Raw genomic sequence first — 18827 nt, forward strand, 5'->3', positions numbered from 1 at the left:
ATCTGGAAAAGCAATTGGTAAATAAATGTTAATGAACTTAATTGATTTTCTTTTTCTTGTCTCACTTGTCTCATTTGTTTCAGTATGCTCTTACTGTTGAGTAATGTTGATGCTTGGCACACTGAGATGTGCTCATTATATTCAAATACAGACGTTCTTTTTGCTGTGGTGGATGTCTAATTAATTGAGACACAGCCATAACCACGCTAAGCCAGAGCTATTCCCTGCTGGGATGAAAGAAACTAATGGAGACAAGAACTCTCATTCAGACATCCTGCACTTCCTCAGTTTCTTTCAAATTGTGACTGTATTGATGAGGAAACTTAACAAGGATGTGACCTTTTCCCTCTTGGCAAGAAGTCAATGTCCTCTTGTTTTTATTGTTGCCAGTGTTAAACATTAATTTAAACTGTGTGTTTGCTTGTTTATCGTGTGTAACCAGGTATTGGACGACTGTATCTTCGCTTTCTTTGCTGTGGAAATGGTCATCAAGATGGTGGCCCTGGGAATTTTTGGCCCCAATTGTTACCTTGGCGACAAGTGGAACCAGCTTGACTTCGTCATTGTCATGGCAGGGTTAGTTATCCCACAATGGTTTGTGGGCTCACGCCTGCAAATTACTCAATTTTCTCTGTCATTTGCAGCTAGAAGAAAGAGCAGTCTGTGTAGAATCAAACAACATTTCATTTCTCTGTTTAAAGCAAACAATCAGACAAGCATGAAAGCACACACACCTGTATCTGTTTTTGTGTTTGTCCTCACAAGATCCTGTCATTAAATTTACATAGGTTTACTGTGTTTTCTGTTTCTGTTTCACCCCCATCTTGGGAATTAAGCGAGCAACGCAAGGCAAAGTAATGTCCCCTGCACGTAGCCACATCAAGCCTCATCAGACTAGAATACTGCAGTGGAACCGTTTATTGTAAATTGTGTATTTAACGGCGTCTTTCGCACAGCTTTTACCTCCATGATGAAAAAACAAACAGAAGCCTTTAGTTGGAAAAGCTACAAAAAAGGGTTTAGGTGAGGACAGGACAGAAGGAAAAAAATCAGTTAACCCCTACTCCCTCTGAAATGAGATATACAACACAACATTTACCTGAGCAGCCTCGAAATACAACAATCAGTAACCAACAATTCAGAGACTGATGGAGTAAACGCTGCCAACGCTGAGGGTTGCTGCCATTAGAAGCATGATTGTATATTTGTTGTCCTCGGTTTTCTTGTGGTTGGTCCTTTGTGTACATATCTGTGTGTGTGTGTGTGTGTGTGTGTGTGTGTGTGTGTGTGTGTGTACTGTTTTGTCGATATAAATTACAGAACATAGATTAAAGCTCTCTCTCTCTCCCTGCCTTTCTCTGACTGAAACGGTGTCTTCAGGGTGTTGGAGTATTCTCTGGATGGCCATAACGCCAGTCTGTCAGCCATCCGTACCGTCCGAGTGCTCAGGCCACTGCGAGCCATCAACAGAGTTCCAAGTAAGTCCATGTTTTGCAGTAAAGTTTTTTTTTTTTTTGGAGAATGGCCCAGGGCTCTGCCTTCCCTGATTGATGACGAGCACATGAAAACTCGCTTTATTTATCTGAGATTATTTGCTCTTTGGCTTGTGAGCCAGACCCCTGATCGTTTTACTTTTTAACCACTTAATTAGCAGCTAGTGACTAATAAACACCAGAGATGCGACTGCAGTGAGCTCAGGAGGATAGTAGAGGTTTTTGCATTTACTTTGAACTGTCTTTCATGAGCAACTATGAATATTCATCCGCTGCACAGCAAGCAGTTTTTCATATCCAATTACTGTCCTGTTGTAGCAGGGGATTAGTCAGAGGTGTTTTAATTTGAACTATAAACTATAAAATATTCTATTATTGTTTTATCAGTATTCTACACAAAAGTTATGTGCTTCTGATGTAAGATACTGTGAGTTTCTGCAAATTTTCTAACTTTTAGAATTACGCAAGCCGCCTATTGTCCAGACGTTTGCGTTTTACTGTGCACAAGTAAAGTTTTAATTTGGGATCTGTATTCTCACCACTTTAACGGTAAGTTGACCGATGATCCGGGACTTGATGTTTGCTTTAATCTCACTTCCAGCGGTTGCGCCGTGCCAGTGCTGAGTGAGAATTCGCACATAGTTTGTCATTTTCCTAAAAGCTCTGTGACAGAAGTGGCCATGAATCTACAGCTAAAGAGGATCACTGGACAATGGTGTCATAACATTGTACCAGATTATTAACCAGCATACATTAGGCAAACGGCCAAGCTGTTTTGTCAGAATCCGGCCGCCAGCAGCGGTAACCATTCTATTCAATACTCTACTCTCTTATAGATGTGATGTGAACATATCTTTCTGTCTTTCTTGTGCACTGTTCTGTTTTAGTCTCATGTCAACCTGAAAGTGGTTCAACTCCTTTTATTGTTCATAAAACACAATTTATCGAAAAAGATCTATTCTTACAACATTGAAGAACTCATGGGAGTGTTCTTGGCACAAAGGAGTATTTGTAATGAATTGACTAAGTATATGTTGTCAGGGTTGTAGACGTCTGCTTGCTGTCTGGCTGCAGTTAAAAGACGGCATGTGAATGTGAGTGTGTGCGCACTTGAATGATGACCTCTCTTTCCCAGAATATACCAGTTTTTAGCATGTGACACATTTTGACCTGAGATTCTCCCGCATAGAGGATGACGTTATATGTTTGTAATGTGTGTGTGTGTGTGTGCGCGTGTGTGTGTGTGTGTGTGTGTCTGTGTGTCTGTGTGTGTGTGTGCCTTGGGCGCTGCAGATAACCCAAACACAATCATAAAGCATGGCAGGTTGTCTGTTTCTCTCAAGGTATCATCACAAACAGTCTCTCACACACAGGGACACTCACACATCAGCTGTTCTACCTCTGTGAGGACCAAAAAAATAAATAAAAAATTGACCTTAACTGTATTGCTAAGCTAACAGCAGCCCTGAGAAACAATCTTTACAGCCACGGACAAGATGAAGTAAAACATATATTATTGTAACAAGTTTTCAGTTGCTCCCTGAAGGCTCTGACACAGGGAAGGAGATGGAGACAAGACAAAGGGAGACAATTGCAATGAGGGTGACAATGAGAGGTATTACTTGGGGCTGGAAACTCAAGGTCAGTGTAGACATAGACAGAAACAAACATACCCCAAAGCCCCCCCACACACACACACACATACACACACACACACAATCCTCACAGGTATACACAACCAGAGGGACCTGAGGGATGTTTAACACCGGCTTACTTCCTCCGTTTCTCCTCTCTTTGTGTCGCTTTTACATTCCATTTGATTTTCTTTTTCAGCTGTATAGTTATCAGAGATGGAGTGTTTGATGGTGCTAATAGCCAGGCTAAAGTTTTTCTCTCCCTTACTTAACGTCTCTGTCTCAAACCATCACTCTGTCCCGTCTGTTTGTCTTTCTGCCTAAGTGGAAGGGAAATATCTAGTGTTCGACAGATGTTAAATGTGTTTTTGTGCTGTAGCTTAGATACAGCGAGCAGCACTCTCGGGTTATTTCATGTTTACAAAGCTGCTGCGTGCAGGGGGTTCTGCAAACCCTCTGCCAACTAACTTGCACACCGCATTCGCAGCACGTGCGCACACACACACACACACACACACACACACACACACACACACACACACGCACACACACACAGCCCGCTACATATGATGTCACATTTCTTTTTAACGGCACGAGTAGCTGGTAGGTATTTTACTTTACCCGGCTGACAGCTTTACCGTGGATGACCTGATAATTTACTTTATCTTTATGCTGCAGCCAACAAGTTTGTTGGCCAGAGAGATAGATGCAATTACTCTAATCTCCAATCTAAGAAGCTATTTTCTGATTTTATCACAGGTTCTTATGAATTCATAGTTTAAGCCCTCACTGTTAATCCTGCTGCTTTCCACAACATCTCAATTAAAAAAACAACATTTTGACTGTCCTCTCTTTATTTCTCTTCAACAACATAACCCCAGTCACGTCTCACTGGCTAAAAATGTAATGTTTATTGCGTGGCAGTATGAAGGTAGATTTTTTTTTTCAGACCTTCTGGCCTAAGGAAACTTCACTGATTCCCGCGGGATGACTTTCAGGATAGATCGAGCCTCTCTGTTTCAAATACTCTCATCGAGTCTAAATCAAACCTACCTGAACAGAGTGCACTGTAACCCTGGGAGCAAATGTGATGCCAGTCTAGTTGTAAATCTTTGTCTTTTTTTTAACCCCTTCCGTATTGCTGCAGTTAGTGAAATTCAGAGCTTTGCTGTAAAACATCTACCAACCCAAAATGGTGTATGGAGAAATCATTAGTATTCTGCTTAGGGGATGTCACTGCTGTGAAATGTTTGTGTTTGCTGAGCAGATTTCACTGCACGCAGATGCCTTGATAGTAAGGCATCTTTGTGATGTTTACTCAGTGTTTGCATATGTATGTTTCCATGTGCTGAATTGCACGCAAACTGTACAGTATGCATGTGTGAGCGCGTCTCTATAGTGTGTCTCTAGAGTACTGCTGTCTCCCTCAAGCATGCGCACAGACGTACTCACCTCTCGTTTTATGTACTGTACAGTTAGAATGTGTTTAAGGTCTGTAGAATACAGAATACATATTTAATGAGGAACAGGGAATGGCTAAAGAGAATAGCGAGTTGGCAGATATAAATATATATATATATATATATATATATATATATATATATATATATATATATATGGTGTATAAAAAGTCATATTAACAACACAAGAAAATACAAGAAAATCTATATTGGTGATCAATGACTTTAACTGGACATTCCATTGATTTTTATGACGATGGTGTAACTGTGACCGGAAGTGATGCTGTTATTTTCTGGTTTCCATTCCACGTCAAGGCCATGACTCTTGCTCTGCAGCTGAACTGTGGACAGTCAGTCATTAAGAGAGGCTCGATGGATTGATAAATGATCAGAGTAGACTTTTGCGTTCCTGTAGACATTGTGAAGATTAAAGCAAAAACTCATCTTAACACATTTCATGCTGTGCCACTGTCCTAGACAAACTCTTTGTATCTAATGGGTGTGCAAAGAATCACACATGGATAGACAAAAATTAAAAAAAAGACACACACTAAACACTGATGAGTCATTCCCTCTGAGAGGGAACAGTTAGTACTTTAACATCAGGACACTTTTCTAAACAAGAGGGGGCTTTCAGATCTTCATAATGCTGTTTTCAGTATTGACTTTATTTTCTCCACAAAGTCTTTGTGATTCCAAGTCAATAATTGTAAACCATAACACTGCCAGTCACAACATTTACACTTGTTATTTCATGGAACCCTTAACAATACATTTAGACAAAAATGTGCATACAACATGGAGAAAGTAGCAGATTGCAATGTTCCATCAAGATGAATGACTACAGTTATTAATTGTGAGCGCAACATCTGGCTAAATGTGCAGGGCTCTTTAATTTATACATGAATTATTTAATTATTATTCATTCAAACTAGGAGACTATCAAGAATATTCACATCATGCACTTCTGTGTTTAAAAACATGCTTAAATAATTGAGATTTCTTTCTGGAAATGTACTTTGATAATATTTAGAAATGAACAAGAACACTGGTTGAGTTTAATGCGGATTTTTCCCATAAAATAAACCATATTTTCATTGATCGCCGTCAAATCATAACGGATTCAGACAAAGTTTTCTATTGCAATGACACAGCACAAACACTCTTGAGATTAAGTGTTGGAGACTTGAGGAGAGTCTCGTCATTGCCTCTGTTGAAGATTAGCGTTACACTGTGGCACCGTCATAGAACAATGTTACTGTACTGGTAAGTGTGGTCAATGTGACAAGGCCGTGGTGGACGTGAAAGGGGACAGAACACATTGTGAAGACCTCGGGGACTGGATCCCTGACTCTGCTGACGCTGAGCACATCTGACAGCCGGAGATGGATGCTGAACGCGTGTGGTTAGATAATACTAGCCACGGGAAAGCTGCAAGTTCAAATCCCAGGGGATGAAATAATGTCAAACTGTCACTTTCAGTATATTGTAAGTATATTGGCTGTGGGCATGAAGTTGTTGGTTCCAAGCTCACAAGATCAATAGAGGTTATCGGGGTGTGCGGTTACCAGAGGGTTAGAAAAAGCCTCGCTGCTGCCCCCGCACATGCAGAATTCAGGCGTCTATCACGAATGTGAACTTTAAACGTGTGCATAAATGCTCGCTCATGTGCTATGCGCCAGAATGATAATTGCTTATGACATCTTTGTGTCCCACTTTGCAGGTATGAGGATCTTGGTGACACTGCTGTTGGACACCCTGCCCATGTTAGGAAACGTCCTCCTCCTCTGCTTCTTCGTCTTTTTCATCTTCGGCATTGTGGGAGTCCAGCTGTGGGCGGGACTTCTGCGCAACCGCTGCTTCCTGGGAGAGGATATTGGAGCGTAAGGAATTCGGTCTTGTGATACACTTTTTTTGCATTTCCTCATTTCCTCTGGGAGGAGGGGGGGGCTGGAAGTAGCACAAATGGTTCCCAGGAAGTTGCCTCTTCAAGACCTCAGTCAATTCTAGATTAGATTTGTGGGGAGAAGCAATTTACTGAGAACAGGATCAGATTCAAGTTCTTTCTCCATAAGTAGAGAGAAAACAGAGATCACTGAAAAATACAAACTCCATTAAGAGAGTGAGTTGTTCCCATCAAATTTTTATTTCCCCCCTTCTACAGTCCACCATCAACCCCTGCATTGCAAATGCTGTTCTCCACATCCACATGGTGACCAGCAGTGCCTCCAGCGTGCACATATGAAATCTTCAAACACGCTCAGCTCATTTAATTCAAACAATGATCTTTATTTCTCCACTCTAACCCCTTTTCCTTTATATCTTTCTTCTTTTCTTCCTCTCTGCTGCCTTCTTTTGCACTCTCTTTCATCATGTTGGAGTCTGTGCTGAGTTGTCTTAGGCAGTAACCGTCAGCTGTTCCCTGTAGCTGAAGTACAGAAATTGTAACTTGTGTGCAAACAGAGTCCTCTGTATGTAAACCGCTGTATGGCCTCACACACTTAAAGACAGAATATGGAGAGAAAAATACAGATGTGGAGTGAGATGAGGAGCTAATATCTTTGATAATGAACTTTCCTGTAGATTAGGCACCAGTTCTGAAACTCCAAGACCAAGAAATAAAATTCATTTTCTTTGCAGATTTGCAGAAGTCTTAAAGTAAAGCCTGAACATCTTGAACGGAATTATTAATACTCCAGGAAAAGGCCCATGTTCCTGGAAGAAAAAAAAAAAAATTAAATTAGCACACAGGATAATTGAAGAGAATAATATAACAACCTAGGACTTATCAGCACGGTGGGAAATTACTAAACCAAAGGAAACATTTCAGACTTTGTGGAATGAAGCGATAAAATCCCCAAATATAAAATATCAAACTTATCCCTCTCAGACCAGACCGTACAAAATGGCAGACCACTGAGACTGACCCAGAACTGAGAGAAAAATCTTAACAAGGTACAAGCTCTGTCAACATAAGATAGCAGAGAGTGGGAAAGGTTCGGCGCAGACAGACCTGTTGCCCAGAGAGGACATCCTGTGTTCACACCTCCTAAAGAGAGCTGGAGAGAAAGCCCCCCCCCCCCACACACACACACACACACACACACACACACACACACACACACTGCACTTGTGAAAATATTAGACAAACCTATGCTCTACAGCTCTATCTTATCTCTTCTATTGATGAAATAGGAAAAATGTAAAAGACAAACAGTCACTCCCACATAAGACAAACACATAGATGGACAAACAAACACAAATACAGACAGAGAAAAGATCCGTCATCAATTTAGCCATGGGGAGTAAAATTATACAAGAGAAAAATAAGGAAGAAAAAATAAACTGCCTCAAGCACCAAAACCTCAGGAAGCCAGAAATATCACTCAGAAATCTTTCAACTATTCTTTTTTTTTTTGATGTAATGGTAGAAATTGTACCAGAGTTAATGTGGCTGAATCCTTTCTGTGTGTAAGAGAGAAAGAAACAAAGACAGAAAGAGAACAGCATCTTAATATTTCATAGCCGGGGCTGCTGTGTTTTCTCTCACAGAACTCCTCGGATGCATTATGAATCCTGACTGTCTGATTAAAACTAACGCACATGAATGCATTAGGTCTTTCTCCAGTTAGTTTTAAGAAATTGCAAGGAAGCTAATATATTCTACATGAATCTGATCACATATGTTACATTCAAATAAGAGTTACTTTTTTTCTTTTTTTCCAGTGGCCAGCGTCTCAGATATTTCCCATTATATGCCTTTTTAACTGTGCTACAGTGTGATGACTTGCTGTTGCTGTTGCTTCTGCGTTATATCTTTCAACAAAATCCATCTCCAGAATCCTTCAAGTGTCTGGAGAATAACAACATTATTTTCTGTACTGGTAATGTGCCATCTTAAGACATGTCACCAGTTCAAATGGGCAAGGTGCAAAAGCAGTCAGAGATTCAGCAGGTAGGATGAAAGGCAGTTTACTTTGACAAAGATCAGGGCTTCAGGTCCACTACAGGTAGGCGGGAGGGAGACAAACAAACACTGGAGAGTCTGGGTGTGAAATTTATGGCAACAAATCAAGAGATTGCAGGAATAAAAAAATATAGCAGGAATGACTGGAACTCTATAGGAATAAAGCAGCAGGCAGCGGCAAAGTGTTAGACCCTTTACTAAACTGGTCCCTCTGCACCTGCACTTGAAGAGCAAATGTCACTCTGCAGAAAAAGGCACTCACTGTGGTGGAGGGCTCTCCACTATAAGGGGGAGAATATAGATAAGCAGGTAAACTGTGGGATGCATTCACCACTCTCTACCATAAATAGGAAACAGCTGTCACCATGGATACTGCTTGATGCCTTGTTCTCTGAGCTGAATTAAGGGACAAAGTAATGGTTTCCCTTTTTTTTTTTTTTTTAATTCTACCTCCTACATATCAAGTGATGCTTGTTAAACTGCATCCTGAAAGAACAATATAGGAAGTATGCAGCATGAACAAAACCACATTTGACTCACTTAAAAGATATTCCTCCATTTTTGGCTCGAGTGTAAACACTATTGCAGACTCATTGTTGGAGGGTTTGGTTGTTGACTTTCACTGGCGGTGGAGTGGATAGGACGAGGATGTAGTGGCCAAAATGAGATTAAGCCCAACTGTGGACTTCCCTCTATAAAGTAAAATTTATTGATGAAGAGAATCAACTAGGGAGAGACAGTTTTTATGTAAAAAGAAAAAAAAAAGGATTAAATAAAAAGGATTAGATTTTAGAGATTTGTTTATAGGGATTATAAAAGACATAAACCACTACTCAAGCTCCTGCAAAATAAAAAAGCTGCAGCTTTGGCTACAATTAGAACAAAAGGAAATCAGCAGTATGTAAATAACATCTTATAGTAATTTATTGTGATGCCACAGTTTTGTGTTTTACACATGTGTTATTATTCTTTCTCTATCCAGAATGTACAACTTGTCCATAAACTCTTACTATATGTCGGAGGAAGGTGAAGACAGCCCGTTCATCTGCTCGGCCCCTCGCGAGAACGGGATGCTGCGTTGCCACAATGTGCCGCCATACACCGAGGGCGGGGTGGAGTGTTCACTGGCCGCGCCCCACCAGAGTTCAGCTCTGATCGGATCAACTCCTGTGGTGGGAGGGGCTAGTGTTAATGGCTGCGTTAACTGGAACCAGTACTATAATGTGTGTCAGTCCGGGAACCTCAACCCTCACAAGGGAGCTGTCAACTTTGACAACATTGGCTACGCCTGGATAGCCATATTCCAGGTAAGCAAGGAAAAAGTGCAGGTTTGGATGTGGAAGCTAAAACATGACTACTTTTTTTCCCCCACTTTTTAGTTAGCAAGTGAATATCCCAGGTGTTTTGAAATTTCAAAGTCATCCTTTCTTACTTAAGCCATCAGAGGACATGTATCATGACCTGAAAGTCCCTTCTTCTCCACACGCTGGCTGTGAAAATGTATTTTTCTTTTCCCTCTCTTGCTGATTCCAGCTCCCTTGGAGACCGTGAAAGGCTTTTTCCTCTCAGAGTCTTTGTGCGAACACTGTCTGCACTGTTGTGATATGAATTCCAGCCCTTCTAATAGATCTGTCCAGGACCCACTGATAGATCTGTCTCTGTGCGTAATGGGCTTTGACTTGCACAACATGACTTTCTCAAAGAGTCTTACCTACAAATTACCTCAGACAGCACAAATACTGAATACACACATACACACACACACACACACACACACACACACACACACACACACACACACAAACAAACGTACTAATCCCTGTTAGGTACTCACAACTTTTCAGTTTAAGAGTGTTTGTGTGTGTGTGTGTGTGTGTGTGTGTGTGTGTGTTTGTTTGTGTGTGTGTGTGTGGGGGGGGGCTCAGCTCACAGTCAGAGGCTTTAAAGATTTGATTTCTCTTATTTCTTTTTCTCTTGAGATGGTTTAGCAAACATCACGTTGAGTCTTGGATGAGATTCATTTTCCATCCAGGTGTGTGATCTGTGATCTGTGTGAGTGTACGTCTCACGGCAGCTGTTTACTCGCAGTGTGCAGCCACAAACCTTTAATTTCTGTTTTAATATATTTACACATTTTTGAATCTGTTTTTTAATTTGTTGCAGCTGCCGGTGTGAAAGAAGTAGATGCAAATTACAACTGGAAAAGTTGCATATATTTGTCACACTGGTGTAGTTGCACATGAACATGATAAACTGAACCTCAGATCAGAAGTTTGTATGATTTGGTTCCGTCAGAGTATCAACATGCATAGAAAAGGAGGGATACAGTTGGCAGGCTTCTATTTAAATATGTTGCAAGCAAGTGGTGAGTATTTAATAGATAGATAGATAGATAGATAGATAGATACTTTATCTATCCTCTAAAAGGGCATTGTTTTGTTTTTTTGTTTTGTGTAGATTGCTCACAATTTTAAAAAATCTTTGCATGAAATGTTATTGCATTTTGATATTTTTTTCTGAGTATTTGTTGACATGGAAACGTGGATAGAAAGAGTTAAAGATGGAATAGGAAAAGAAAAGTGACGGCGATGCAGACACAGACGGGGAGAGATAGAAAGAATGTTGGATGTTAAATGAGGTACCCGGCTTGTTATTCCAGTCTACAGTTTTATTCCCTCAGTATCTGTAAATATAAAGAACATGAATTATACATTTCAATGCAGGCTTTTGAAAACATTTCAGCCCTGGGCTCCAAATTGAGTTAATTCAGGGTTACCCTGGGACTGCTGCCGAGTACAAGCTGTTAACATGTCATGTTGGGTACCCACCGCAACCAAGCCTGTGGCTTAATTGGTTCCCAACAAGGGTTGGGCAATACACAAAAATACACTGTGACAGCTTCCCTTGTTGATTCCTTTGTTGACCTTAGCGGTATCTTCAGTTTGGGTCTTTGGAGAGATGTAGCCAGCTGTATACAGGTTTGTTTAGGGTCAGGGTTTGTGTTTTAGACCCAGCAAAAATGGTAAATTGAAACATCTTCACTGGCTTCCTGAGGTTTCTGATTCATTTGAGCATTCACATCATTTGCTAGTTTATTTGTTTGGGTTTTTCTCTTTTTTTTTCTTGACTGCCGGACTGGAATTCATTATGTCCTGCAAGTGATAACAATCAGTTTTACGGTAGGATGTAGACTGTCCAGTCCTGACACATACAGTTAACAGAGAAAATCAAGGCTGAGAGTAACGGAATAATAAAAACGTAAGAGAAGAAAAAGTGAGAAAGAGAAAGGAATGGCACATGAAGAGGTAGAGAGGAGCAATAAAGAATGACTACAAGAGCAAAGGCATCTGAGGGTTATCAGGCCAATGTTTCTATCAGCCTACTGGTTAATGACTGCTGACCCTGTACACGCACAGACACACACGTGCTCCTGCAGACGGTCCATTAGTGTTCAAGAACAATGTGTTGGATGAGTCATTCACCAACGACACCTGAGAGCGTGCTCTCTGCTCCACATGCATGTCATTAGCATGGATTACAAGACTGAATGCTTTTGGTATCTTCCTCTGATCTTCAGGGCGGGTCAGGAGCAGAGGATGGGGGGTGAGCCTGGGGGGTGAGCTAGTGATTTGTTCAGTTTATCGCCCCTGTCTCCTCTCTTAAATCACTAGTGTCAACTGAGAATCTCCTCTTTTCCTTCACATAGATATCACTGACTCTTACAAGATGGTCACATTTGCTCGAGAGTTGATGCTTCTTAATGAATTGTCTTTTCTTTCATTTTCATAAAGAAGACTTACTTTTATTGCAATTCTCGATCCGTTCAATGCATGAGCGATGAGTGTGTACAGGTGTGTTTGTTTGTGTGATGCGTTTCCTTTGTTTCGTATAGAATAAAAAGATGCACACTGGTTATGTTTTAGCTCATAAATGAGAATGTTTGGCGCTTTTTATTAATCAGGTGCAAGTAGTGTTCCAGAAAAGAGCGGATTACTTGTCTCTGGAATTGCAGGTGTATGTGTGTGCGTATTGCGTATTATACATATGTGTCTGTTTATGGTACATGTGTGTGTGACTTTTATCCATACACAGGTATGCATGCATGTCCCTGTTGGCAGGTGTGTTTTTGTTCAGTGTATATATGTACTCAAGCTGTAGTTGTGTGTGTGTGTGTGTGTGTGTGGGTGTGGGTGTGTGTGTGTGTGTGTGTGTGCGCACGCTCTGGCAGCCTGTGCTGTAATGTGCTATGCTAGCACACGTTGGTCTTTCTACAGTTGTGAGGACATATGTCAATGTAATGCAGTCCCTAGCCCCTTACCCATAAGCATCACAAATAAACACCTAACTGTAACCTGAACTTAATTTTAACATGGACCTTAACACCAAGTCTCAAACATCAAACAGCCCTTTGAAGTTGTGAGGATGTGATGTCCTCACATGTCCTCATAATGATGGTTTCTGACCAAAATTTGTCCACACAACCATAAAAAGATATGTGCACACACACATATACACACACATACTTTTAAGAGGCTGGGGGGGGGGGGGGCACCACAAGTTTCTTTCTGAGGAACAGCCATTAAAAACAGAATTGGAAATGTAGTCCATTTGACTGTCGTGTACTTTAAATATTCTGTGAGCGCAATTCAGTGCATGCATGGGTGTCTTATGTTTGTCCTACGTTTTTGGAAAAACAGCAATGAAATGTGTGTTTTTTTTCTACTTTTCCTGTTCATACATGTTTTGTCTCTCCGTCTTTTTGCTTCTACCGACAGGTCATCACACTAGAAGGATGGGTAGATATCATGTACTATGTCATGGATGCACACTCCTTCTACAATTTTATATATTTTATACTGCTCATTATTGTAAGTACCACCTTGTATTTATTTTTTGTTTAGTTAACCTTTTCTGATATTTCAGTGTGTTGCCCCGAAATAGCAGAAGAATTCAGTAGAAAATGAAAATTAAATTTTTCATTTAGTCATAAAATATCTGTCTAATGTGTGGACTAACATGGGTCTTGTTTGAAACGGGCCCGAGCTAAAACCACTTCAGCATTTAATGAGCCCAAACCCGGTGCAGCTGAGTTTTTCAGTGTAATCCTGGCTTGTTGTAGTTTTCTAAAACAATGTGGCTTTTCGATGGAGTAACAGCCAATTGTAGATTCTAGTTTCACTCATGAATTACAAGTGGAAAGTGGTTCAGAATATTAAGATATGTGCTGTATATCATTATTCTTAACACTCCGTGATACAAGCTCTCATCTAGATATAAAAAGACAATTAAAATCATAACCCACTTGATAAAAAACCGGACAGTATTTAGCAACAGAACATCTCTGAACCCAGCTTTACCTGAAATACACATTTCTTCAATCCTGCTTCTCTTTATACAGCACTGCACCGTTCGCAATATTGTGTTTTGAATGCTCAACAAATATACATATGGATAACGCGTTGTTATTTTCGTGTATTTGTGTTTCAGTTCTGCTTTAGAAAACCCAGAATAACCTTTCTAAAGTTAAGCACTAAATTCTGCTCGGAGCAGAACTCCCCTTCTGTCGGACCTTGTAGACGTCTTATCGTGTATAATTTCACTCTTATCATGCTGTTGTGTGGGTTTACAAAGATCCCAGCTTAGGCTGTATTCTACAATGCTGCATGAGCTCCCTGCCCGCCTGTCGTTTGATGTAAAAGTGCTTATTATGCATTCAGAGGCAGAAAGGGAGGAAAAGAAATTGGGGTAAAGCGAACAAGGGGTCAGAGAGAGAAAGAAAAAGAGAAAGAGAGAGAAAAGTGGCTGGAGGAAGGAATGAAAGAAAAGCACAGTGATTCAAATAGAAAGTGAGTGAGACACAAATGAAGATAAATGACAATGTCAGAAAAAAGGATTTTTTAGAAAGATGGAGAGAGTGCTTGTCTAATTTCCTGTCGCTTTTTCAATAACACAGTAATGAAATGTTGGATAGACATTTCATGATACTGTAGATTCCATAGATATTTCTAACTTCCTGTTAAGGCCACTTTATCAGAGAATAATTTAAAACTCATATTCTCTGAGTAAGTTTTATCACCTCAGGATCTGGCCAAAGAGGCTGCATCTTAATGCTGGTCTTTGACACAGTGTCTTATTGGGGGTTGTTCCTTAAATAAGTTGATAAATTGATGAAGTTGCCAGTGTTGATTTTCTGTTTTACCAGCAAGGTGAGAGATTTCTTGCTGCTATAACAACACTCATACAGAGTAGGTCAGTGGGATGACAGTACAGACACAGCTGCTCATGCATCATCGCAAAGCTGAATTGGGTTTTATCGCTTCAGCTGTCCTTTACCTCTCCAACCAGGTGGGCTCTTTCTTCATGATCAACTTGTGCCTCGTGGTCATCGCCACCCAGTTCTCTGAGACAAAGCAAAGGGAGAACGCCCTGATGAGGGAGCAGCGCGCACGCTACATGTCCAACGACTCCACGCTCGCCAGCTACAGCGAACCGGGCTCATGCTACGAGGAGATGCTGCGCTACATCAGTCACCTTTATCGCAAGTTTACGCGCAGGCTGCAGAGGATATACTCCGGATGGCACAGGTTGGACATTCAAACCCACCCAAATATGTGACATACAATTAAGTCAAAAATTTCCAAAAGGCTACAATGGTAAAAGGAAAAGCTTTAAATTACCTAAAGCATCAGGAGTAAATGTTGTGCTTGTTCCACTTCCACTTTACCCTCAGAAATCGGCAGCACCCTTTTTCTTTTATGTCCTTACCCCTGCTGCTGTGGACATTAGCAACTCGACCCATTTCACGCATGCTTGATGATTTTCTGTACTATTCTGAAAATATCAGGAGAGATTTCCCTTTATTGAAATTATAATCGCACATTTTCCCCAGGTTAAATTAATCATGGCTTTGCCCAGCAGTTCAGTCTTTGCTGGTCCTCTTGTGTCTATTTGCAACACTTCATGGGTCATACGGGGCAAATAAAATGTGTTTTGTTATGAGCATTTAATTTAGCGGGCTTTGGTAATTGTGCATCTCACAGCCCCCAAAATCATTGAGAACCACATCCATAGAGATGCATTCAGATGCAAACACCTAAAAGCACACTCCTGGAAGTAAAACCTCCTCTGTCCATGTTCATGTCTCTTGTCCTGTGACCAGTAAACGGCGTAAAAAGGTGAATCCTAATGGCAGTGGCGGAGGAAATAACGGCGGGGGTAATGGACACGGCCACGGTTCCAGCAGGGGCTGCGGAGCCTCGGGCCCGAATAGCGCATTGTGGCTGAGGCCGATCCACAACCTTCTGCAGCACCATCAGCACCAGCACTGTCGCCTCAGCAACGGGGGGCAGCACACCGTCAGTGTGGGAACCGCTGAGAACATAGACAGAGAGGGAGGCAGTGGAGGAGGGGAGGAGCTCGAGATGAAGTCGCTTCCTGTCCGGAGAGGGAGTACAAATGGGAATAACAGTGACGGCAGTGACGGCAGTAACGGCAGCGGTGGCGGCAACCCAACTGCTGTCACCCATGGCATGGGGGCCTTGCTCGGGCGGCTGAATGGGGGGATGAACTATCCCACCATTCTGCCATCTTTTGTGTGCAGCTACAGCAGTAAGACGCCACCACCTCACTCCCAGCAGTGCAGGCCCAGTCCTGAGCAGCACCCACCAAACCACCCATCGTCTGAACACACAGAGACACTGAACAAGCTCTACCAGCTCATGGGACAGCACAGTAAGAGGACACACACATTGTACATGGACACATACAATACACAATTATAATTTAGCTTTTGTAATACATTAGCTTGATAATACTTAATCATAATGATGAGGTACAACCACCCGGAAGTCTGGAGTTTGGGATCATCATAAACCTTTTCCTGGCCAGAAAATCATAGTATAGGCCACTGAGTGGAGCCTAAGTCAAACAGCAACCAACTTGACCAAATAGGAAATACAGTATGTCCTGTTAATCTTCATACTGGAACAATAGTAGAACAATATTTTTTTTTTCTTATGCCTTTTTTTCTTCATGGGTTTCGCTGTCCTTTAATTCTTCCTCTGATTCTGCACTAGCTGCTTAACATTACCCCTGGGCTCCACTACATTTTTTTTTTTTTATCACACTCACTTTTGTCTCCTGTTTTCATCTTCATTTCTTGTTCTTTCTTTGTTCAAGTTCCTCTTGTCCTCTTCCCCATTTTTGACCTGAGGTAGCCTGTGGCTACGTCTGCTGTGTCTGTGTGTGTGTGTGTGTGTGTGCATTTGTCTCAAGCAGCACTTAGAAAGGCCTGACAGGAAATCCATGTCTCAAGTGTTACAGTCATTAGCGCAGAGAGGTGGATAAACGGGAGGATTGAGGGAATCAACACGGTGTGTGGGGAGCAGCAGAGGGAGGAAGAGTAGCCGGTGTAAAGTAACATAAACAGAACACAGGTATTTTGAATAACGTGGAAAAAGAATGAAAGAAGAAAGGGATAAAATTGAGAAGAGACGCATAATGTATGAAAGATTCAGGGGGAGAGGCGGAGAGAGGGAAACAGAGAGAAAAATAAATTGGATCCATCGAGAGAAAAAGCTGAAAGAGCAGAGGGAGAGGAAGAAAAAAGGAGGGTTAGCTCAGGATATGGCATGAGGCAGAGAGAGAAAAGGACAGAACAGACACAGAGGAGACAACATGAAGCTGTGTTTGTTGCAAAGGAAAATGAAAAAGCAGCAGCAGTATAATAGACCTGTCTATTCTGGATAATGCTTTACAATTTCCTGGTGTTTTCATATCCATAAGAAGATACAGTTTTACACCTCCTCTCTCATGCTTCTCTCTGGAGCTCTAGCAAGAACAGGGTGTTTTGTGCCAGTCTCTGAGCCTCTCCTCTGATTGGTTGACTGTTCTCTGAGTGACACACGGCCAGGCCAACCAAAGGTAACGGATTGTAGCCTACTACTGTAACTCGATAAAAATCAACAGCAAATGCAAATACAGATGGTCAGTCGGCGAAACAGACGAGTAAATTCGGACAAAAATAAAAGGTTGGGCAGTGGGTCCAGGTGGGCCGTGCTAGGGGCGTGGTTGAGGGCGGTGACTGCATAGTTGTGATGTCACACAATTTTCGAAGTCTGGATGGCTAGTTTGAAGGCTCAGTTTCTGAATACACGCTGTGTGCATTTTTCTGTGGACTTAGCGCTTTAATACTTTCACAAATTAATATTGAATGTAGACCTGCTAATAATAATCAAAGAAGACATGTGGGACCTCTAACAGAGTGAGACTGCCAACAACAGCACACATACTGTAACCACACACACTCACTCACACACACATACACACATACATTAATGTGTGTTGAAGATCACAACATTCAAATCAACTTAAATTGACGGTGATTTAATTGTTTGCAGCTGATTGAAAGCTACAATGGGGAAATGTCATCTCCAGTCACTGTCAGTCATTTCTGGATCTTTAGTCCCTAAATGTTTTCCTTTCAGCTTCGCCTGATGACTCAGTCTCAGCTAAACCTTGTAATGTAATGGGCTTAGAGTTTGATTCACGTCTTTTGGTTGATTCGCCCCTTTAGACTGTAAATTCTTCCCAATGTTCTTGGGAATATTTTTCAATCAAATCTCAAATCTAATTGAAGCATAAATGTAATCTAATCTAACCTAATGTAATATAATGTAATGTGGGGTTGGGATGAATTTGAACGGCCTTTATGCCAGACAAATATTTTTTTTTTTGCTAACAGAATTTGTGAGAATGTAAACAATCTGTTAACAGTTGGAATCAAAATGCAGACATGGAGATTTACTCACAGCAGTTAGAGAATCTAAAAGACAATGAAATATGATAACAAGTCTCAGAAGCATTCTTTTTTTAGTTCTAGGTTTTAGATAGTGTTGTAAACGGCATGATGTGCCGTTTGAAGCTGCATTTCCAAGAGCTGATGTTTTCCAGAAGTCATGCTTTGCTTCTGTTGGTGTTCAGCTGTGCTTTGCAGTTCCTCCATACTGATTTTGAGAGGATGTAGTCAGAGAACAGAGGGTGAGAGGAGTCAGCCAGGATCTCGTGGTGTGGGCGAGCTCTCAGTACTCACTGCACAAACTTGTTTTGGCTCTCTACTGAGATAGGACATCCCTTCACCACTGCATGTAAAATTTCACTGACATTATATTCTTCCAGCTTCATCATTAAACCATGGTGTCTCACTCATGTATTCCTCTGTCTCTCTTGTTCTGTTGTGCTTTTTTTTTTAACTGTAGCAATATGTTTTGAAATA

The 18827-nt window shown here is 41.2% G+C and overlaps 1 protein-coding gene across 3 annotated transcripts in view; it reads left to right on the plus strand.

Annotated features, from left to right (window-relative positions):
* The window catches only part of cacna1ha (calcium channel, voltage-dependent, T type, alpha 1H subunit a), a 113685-nt gene that overhangs the window by 56339 nt on the left and 38519 nt on the right, over positions 1 to 18827 (plus strand). For all 3 annotated transcript variants that reach the window (XM_056402557.1, XM_056402558.1, XM_056402559.1), the window contains exons 4-10: positions 443 to 576; positions 1381 to 1478; positions 6311 to 6470; positions 9537 to 9861; positions 13330 to 13422; positions 14900 to 15138; positions 15714 to 16285. In XM_056402557.1, coding sequence (XP_056258532.1) covers positions 443 to 576; positions 1381 to 1478; positions 6311 to 6470; positions 9537 to 9861; positions 13330 to 13422; positions 14900 to 15138; positions 15714 to 16285 — 1621 coding nt within the window. The remainder of the gene's footprint in view (positions 1 to 442; positions 577 to 1380; positions 1479 to 6310; positions 6471 to 9536; positions 9862 to 13329; positions 13423 to 14899; positions 15139 to 15713; positions 16286 to 18827) is intronic.

The sequence above is a fragment of the Seriola aureovittata genome, chromosome 17 (genome assembly GCF_021018895.1).
Source record: "Seriola aureovittata isolate HTS-2021-v1 ecotype China chromosome 17, ASM2101889v1, whole genome shotgun sequence".
Lineage (NCBI taxonomy): Eukaryota > Metazoa > Chordata > Actinopteri > Carangiformes > Carangidae > Seriola > Seriola aureovittata.